Raw genomic sequence first — 7310 nt, forward strand, 5'->3', positions numbered from 1 at the left:
CACCACCGCTGAAGCAAGCGATATTATCATTACCACCACCAAGACAAAGACCACCACCTCCACCACCGCCACGGTCACCGCCGCCTCCACCACCGCCGCGATCACCACCACCACCACCGCAATCACCATCACCGCCACCATCCCCACCATCACCGCCATCACCACCCCCTTACCCGCCTCCGAAGCCCAAACCCCCCCGGCAGCCCAGGTCCCCCTCGGCCCCCCGGCAACCCAGGCCACCTCCCAGACCCCCCAGGCGACCGCGCCTAGCTTGGGACGATTGGGGGGACATCGGAGCAATTGGGTTGGGCAGGTAGGGCGGCATAGCCACGCTGTGCTGCGGAGGTGGCTGTGGCTGTCAAGGAAGCGATATCCATGATAACAACAACAATAACAATAACAACAGCAGCAGCAGCAGCAGTAACGATATATGCATACTACATCGGGCTTGCCCCTATGTGTCAAGTTGGCAAAGGGCTTGGGCTTGCAGCTGGCATTCCGTCTACAAATCGTGGGCTTGCAGCTGGCGCGGCCAAATTGGGTTCGTCGCATGAATGCACACCGCACCTGGGGTCGAGAGGGTTTGGTTCCGGAGCTCGACCTTCCGCTGTTGCGGACCCCTATCCTTCCCCATGGACCTGAATGCCCACGGGGTTCTGAAACGGGTCGTGGAAGCAGGTATGCGGATTCTGAGACCCGTCCGAGGCTGGGAAGAAGGTTGGGCCTTATGGGGCCGTGCCGGCAGGCATGTGCCACCGAGCCGGAGATGGATACGGAGGTGTACGGACGCGCCAGGGAAAGCACCTGGACTGCGAAGGAAGTCCTGGACCGTGCGTACGGTGATTACTGGTGGGCGATTAGGGACTTCGGCCAGGCGGGTGATAGCCTGGGGCGAGCCAGGGCAAATCGATGTGAGGTGGGCCTGTGTGATGGGCCAGCAGTCAGTGGTGCTGGGAGGCTAAACTCGAGAGAGCGAGAGGATTGGGGGGAGTGGCGTTGGCTGGGTGGTCATGAGGACGGGTCATCTGATGTAGATGGGCATTAAGGGCTGGGCTACAGGTGCAAGGGGGGGAGAGGGATCAGCTGTGAGGAGTCGAGAGGGGGAAGAGCTCTACGGGCAGGGTCGGTAGGTGCACAGCACGACAAGTCCACGTGCGCGGGGAAGGGGGGGATGTGAGCCGCACCACGCAGGGGATGGTGCTGGTGCTGCTGAGCTGCTCAGCTCAGCTCAGCTCAGGCATATGCTGCCAATGGATGCAGTGTTTTGAGGGTGCGATAATGCAAGGGCGACAAATACGTCCTTGTCGCGTCGCGTGGTTGAATTGTCGGCGAGGGGTATTATTTAGTTCCTAACCTAGCAGACGCTAGAGGAGAGTTGGAAGATGCAGGAAGATTAAGGAAGTCGCTGAAATAAGCTTTTTCACACAGTTTTCAGCGCGGCGGTTTCGGAGCCTGCGACATGGCAGCAGGATCATTGGCATCGTGGGGTCATTATCTTTTCAGTTGGGTGTGTGTGCAGCGCCTGGCTGCATCCACACACGCCCAACGATGAACGGTGTACGACAGCCTGCTGGACGTACATACGTGTGCGAAACCAATAATCCAGGCTTTCGCATGAAAGCACACATACATACATACATACACACACATGCACGCATGCGAACACACACACGAAATCACGCGCGCTACGAGGCATGAGGTCTTTTTATATTCGCCCTTTGCTGGTAACTGGTAGCTTGTAGGCAGTTTTCTTGCTTCAGGCAGTTCATCAGTCCATCAGGCCTGAGGCCGCCGCCGCCGCCGGACCCGTTATCCTGCGAATTTTCATAGGCACCGCTTTCTGTACGGCAGTGGCGGCCGCTGGCCTTGCTGCTGCTGTAGTGCTGCTGCAATGGTGGGGGCCCGCTGGGGCTGCTGCCTGGAGGCGGAGGCGGTGTCATTGGCTGCAGGAACGGTCTCGCAATGCAGATGCTTTCCGGGCGCACGTGTCTGCATGCAGAGCCCTCCGAACGGTGCGCTGTGATGCGCCCCGGGGGACGCGGGGGACGTGGGCCTATCAAAAAGCAGATGAGCACATGCAATCGAGCACTCGTGAGGGGTGGCTGCGGAGGTTTGCTCGGTGGTGGCAGTGACCTCGCAGCGGCATGCCATGCATGTCTGTTTTGGGTAGGTGGTGAACGTGCAGGGTATTGAGTCCGTGAGTGAGTGTGTATGTATGTATGTATGTATGTATGTATGTATGTATGTATGTATGTATGTATGTATGTATGTATGTATGTATGTATGTATGTATGTATGTATGTATGTATGTATGTATGTATGTATGTATGTATGTATGTATGTATGTATGTATGTACGTATGTATGTATGTATGTATGTATGTAGATTCTTTGGACGCGGTTTGGCGTGGCTCGGAGAATATTCCGGCCGGAGCTTTGCCTCCGTCTGCGCGCCGATCTGCAAGAAGAACTATCTATGTAATGAGCGATGGAGGGAGGTGCTTGGTGGCAAGCAGGGAATCCTGGTTAGCGGCGATCGCCCCGGGTATGTGCCCTCTGGCCGGCTGACGTTGGGTGGTGCCGTGCAGTGTTGTAGAGGCTGCCGCTGTATTTTCTCTCAGCTGTATTTCTTAGCCGGCCAACTTCCTAACTGGACTTTAGCCGCCTAAAGTATGTCGCTGACCAAGCAGACGCCTTGCTTTCGAATTACTTTTGGAGGCAGAGTCCTTAACCAGCGAATCGCATCCATTCATTTTTTGCTTATGGCGTGGGAGGAAACATAGTACTAAATAATGAATTTCTTAGCTAAGCAGGCTGACAGGGTGGCTGGGTAACCACAATATGTAATCTCGCAGAGCCCGTGATGATGTGGTTGTTGCTGTTGTGGGTGCCGATCGTCGACGAATGTACTTTGATATACAGGTTACGGTGGTTGTAAGTCGTATATGGTCGCTGCGATCACACAGGAATGTTGTTTTTTGCGTCTCTGTGGCTGGCGGTGGGCCGGCGGCAGGGTGGGACGGAAGGTGGGACTCAGCACGTCTCAGGAAGTCTATGCCTTCCATTTTGACAATACTGATAATAGTTTGGACGAGCAAGAGGGTTGCTTACTCACTCATTCACTTAGTTGACCACGTAGGGGCAGGGGGTAAAGCTAGGATTGCCGCCGACCTTCAGCGGTTCAGTGTCCATGATCCGGCGGGCACGGACTTGAGCGGTGCAGCCGCCAGGCAGCAGTCGGCGCTTCCCACCGCCTACTGAAAAGCAGGTGGAGTTGCTTACTTGATTAATTGTTAGGCGCTTTGCCATATGTGGAGGTGTTCCCTATGGCTTGACGTTTTCCTTCGGACGTGAAGGTTGTTGACGTGACGTGATGGTGGTTGCCAAGATGACACATCATCACGGGCCCCACAAAGTACGGCATGGAGGCGGTTTGCTGCCGCGCCAAGCGTACGTGCATACTCCCGAGTAACGCTCATAGCCTGCGCCATGCTTTCACTTAATGTATCAAGTTACGGGCAGAGGTCTAGTGTGAAGGACAGAAGCAGGATGCTGCTGGCGAGGTTATGACGCGTTTAGCAAGCTGTACAGAGCAGGGATTGTAGTACACATTTCATTAAAAGTACTGGGCAGCATAACTGCGGTTACTGGCTTCTATCCGTGCAGCTGTAGTACTGTAGGGCGGCGCCTGGGGCTCCTGTGCACGCATGGAGCTGGCACGCGTGATAGCTGATAGGGTTTGGTCATCGCGTAGGCGGAGAGCGTGCTTCGCTGTTGTGCAGCATGCTTTGCTTTCTCGCGTCATACAACGCGGTCGCTGTTGTGAGCTCACGTAGGTCGTTTCAACAATGCATCGGATCTGTTTTTTTGGTTTCTCGCACCCCGCAAAGGATCAATACTTGGAAATTTAATTGGATGCCGGACGTGCTGTTTGCGTGTTCGTCCGTATGGCGCCCTGCCGTACATGCCTCATGTGCGATCGATACGACGTGCGCACAGTTGACAATGGTATGCAGTTAAGCAACTCTTTGTTGTAACGGAGGAAATGGCGTCCCTCCCACGCCTTGTTGCATGGAATTGCCTAAGACATGTCATTCCTCATTGTCGGCGCCTGTGACGTTTGGGATTTTGCACGCGCCACGCCTCCAGTCGTCAGAAACTCAGTTTCAGGCAAGTTGTCCAACACCTCCTAAGTCACTTGCAGAGCTCCCCGAAGCCTGTCTGGGTAATGCAGTCGGCTTTTCGCCTGAATGGCGCAATGCGGCTGTTTAGCCTGCAGGCACGCGAAGTAATGCACCTATGCGTTAATGCGTTAATTTCTTAGCGCTACGACACCCCCCCACCCCACCAACTGATCTGAAAGCAACTCGGTTGCGTTTGCTTATAAGTGTTGTAGCGCGTTAGAGCGTTACAGAACTTAATCGCTGCGTGATTAAGGCACGACTTGATAAGACTGAGCTACGAACAGTCTACGGATATCTTAGAGTTCAGACGTGCTTCCTTACCAAGGAATGACACGCACTTGAGATACCTACAGACTCATCGGTTCGAGCAACCAATGTAGATCTGAAGAGACGTCGTACAATAGAAGTTGTTACGGCCTCCTAAGCAACGAGTATTTATACTCGGGAGGAAGCCTGGGATTAGACATCAATCAATCAAACCAACAATACACCGGTGAGAGAGATACCAGGAGCCTACGCTTCTGACGCTCCTTACTCAGAACAGAACCCAGTCCTTGACGGAGCGATTCCGTCCTGTAACCTGTCGGCTCTCGCCGCTATTACGCGCTAACAATAAGGCATGCTGCTTCACGAACTGCAGCTACAAGTCACCTGGCTAGGGTACGGAACGCACATCGATGGATCACGCATACAAACCAACATGGACTTGAGGCATGCCCCTGTCCTACCACGAGGCAATCAACGTACTCGAAACCGTGCGGGTTGCATTAAAGCTGCCGCTACGAGGCAAGGAGCTGGCGCGGACGCATGGAACACAGCAATGAGCACGGATATCGCAGGAACCATGCATGCCGTACATGCCATCCAGGTTCTACTGCCATATATGTACGAGCATAAACAAATCCGTTCATCCAAGCAAGGTACAAGGCTACATTTCATGTGGACGAGGTTACCTGTGGACGAAATTACCTGTTTACCTGATTCGCTATTTGCAAGACTGCAGGGCGGAAGCGTCAACGCAACGAGGCTTAGCGCTGCAACATGGCAACACATACATCAGGGTCAGGCCCGAAAAATATGTAACATACAAACAATTTCTTACATACACACACACACAAACACACACACACAAACACACACACACAAACACACACACAAACACACACACAAACACACACACAAACACACACACAAACACACACACAAACACACACACAAACACACACACAAACACACACACAAACACACACACAAACACACACACAAACACACACACACACACACACACACACACACACACAAACACACACACAAACACACAAACGCAAACACAAACGCAAACACAAACGCAAACACAAACGCAAACACAAACACAAACACAAACACAAACACAAACACAAACACAAACACAAACACAAACACAAACACACACCCAAACACACATGGTGTGCGGCTTCCTGCGCCCCAGAAAAATAAAAACACATTACGTATATGATGTACGGCATTTACTTACAAAACGCAGGCACTTACACACATCCATACCCGCATCAATCCGTGCTGTGGGGATTGGAGAGTGCTTCCCTGGCCAAGTTAGCCTCGTGTCTGCGGCAGCACCATAATTGAGGGACAAATGGCCCTGATGAATATAGAGGATTTCGCGACCGGTTCGCAGAGATTTCGTGACCAAAGTTTCACGACCGGTTTGCTATACGAGCAGCTCATAGAAGCATTCATGCTGGACAAGGTGAACGCGTGCGTGATCCCTGAGGCCTGCACACGGGGCGTGCGTGTCGCCTGGCGTGTGGGGCACACGTAAAAGCATCGGCAGAGAGCACACACCTACAGCAGCACCACGTCCTATGAGATGCGATTGGCCCCGCACCGCACAAATCAGGTACATAGCATTCATCCCTCGCTTCACCTGGCTTCCGCACGATACGGCATTTTCTTCTCAGTCAAGAGAAGTCCGAGATATCACGGGAAGCACCCTGCGGGTATCTCAGCACTCGCAGTTGCATTCACCACTGCACGCGCAACGCAAAATGGTCCGTAGGCTGCCTTTCTTGCGGTTCAGAGATCACCAGCCAGCCAGCACGTCGGTGATTCAGAATCATGATTCAGGATGCCGATGTGCTTGCCAGTACGTGCCGAAGCCGCAACGTAATTTCAGTTGCTGGGCTTTCTCACTGCAGTCTGTAGGGCCACGATGCTCGGGGACCCCCTTCCGTTGAATTACATATTTTTTGCTTGCGTTTCGTTTCTCTGTAATCCAGGCGATGGCGCCAGGCAGCGCGCGTGCTTCTGTGCGTTGAACGTACCAGAGTGTGCGTAGGCAAGGCGCTACAGATGCACTACGGAGTGCTACGGAAGCCAGAGATATACGGTTCCGGATGCTTGCAGGAGCTCCCTTAATTACTACCCAGAGCTGTTGCATATGTGCGTTGATGTATGTCCAAGTTGCTGACCTCGGCGAGCTCTCGAGATACCTGTACATGTGGGTAGGGAAAACAGGGAACGAGGTAAGCTCGGACAACTGGTAGTAATACATTTTATGCTTTGAATAAAAGTACATGTGAACAGATTGGTATTATCTTATCTGGCGAAGGTGCCCTGTAAAGTATGTACACCTACTCCCACGCAAAGCAAGGTCTGACTGGACGACTGGACTGGACGGCTTCTCATCAGACGCCATGGACTATAATTGGATGATAATTTGAGAACAGATCCAAGAATTTCGCGTCTGAATGCACCGCCCGTATATGATCGTACTTCCCATGGCAGTTGCCGACAACTACTTCAGAGTGCTCGTTTCTTGAGACAGGAACATAACCTCCGCTTAGTAAAGACAGTAAGCAGTTGCATCATTATACGTTTTTATTTTCTGATACGTTTTGTGAAGCGCCCACCCTGGCTATGTCGTAGCTGGCGTGCGGCGGTCGGATGCTTTGACTTGGACGCACTAGCGGGTAAATCCCACTTGCGAATTTTAGCGAAGTATAACAGTTCAATAGAAGGACAATGTTTCAGTTATATTGTTTGGGGGCTTCTAAACAGAATTGCCTCAAGTATGATATATTAATGCGACTGTTGTTTGCAGCTATGGAGCCCTCCCCAACCCCTAAGGAGA

General features: G+C 52.6%; 1 protein-coding gene across 1 annotated transcript in view; it reads left to right on the forward strand.

Annotated features, from left to right (window-relative positions):
* Window positions 1–5007, forward strand: part of VOLCADRAFT_95959 (uncharacterized protein) — a gene marked incomplete at both ends in the record, with an annotated part of 18115 nt that extends 13108 nt beyond the window's left edge. Inside the window, 4 exons of the mRNA XM_002955009.1 lie at window positions 204–313; window positions 2000–2012; window positions 2171–2197; window positions 4918–5007. Of these exons, the coding sequence (XP_002955055.1) occupies window positions 204–313; window positions 2000–2012; window positions 2171–2197; window positions 4918–5007 (240 nt within the window). The remainder of the gene's footprint in view (window positions 1–203; window positions 314–1999; window positions 2013–2170; window positions 2198–4917) is intronic.
* Between the last annotated feature and the right edge of the window lie 2303 nt (window positions 5008–7310).

The sequence above is a fragment of the Volvox carteri genome (assembly GCF_000143455.1).
Source record: "Volvox carteri f. nagariensis unplaced genomic scaffold VOLCAscaffold_48, whole genome shotgun sequence".
Classification (NCBI taxonomy): Eukaryota; Viridiplantae; Chlorophyta; class Chlorophyceae; order Chlamydomonadales; family Volvocaceae; genus Volvox; species Volvox carteri.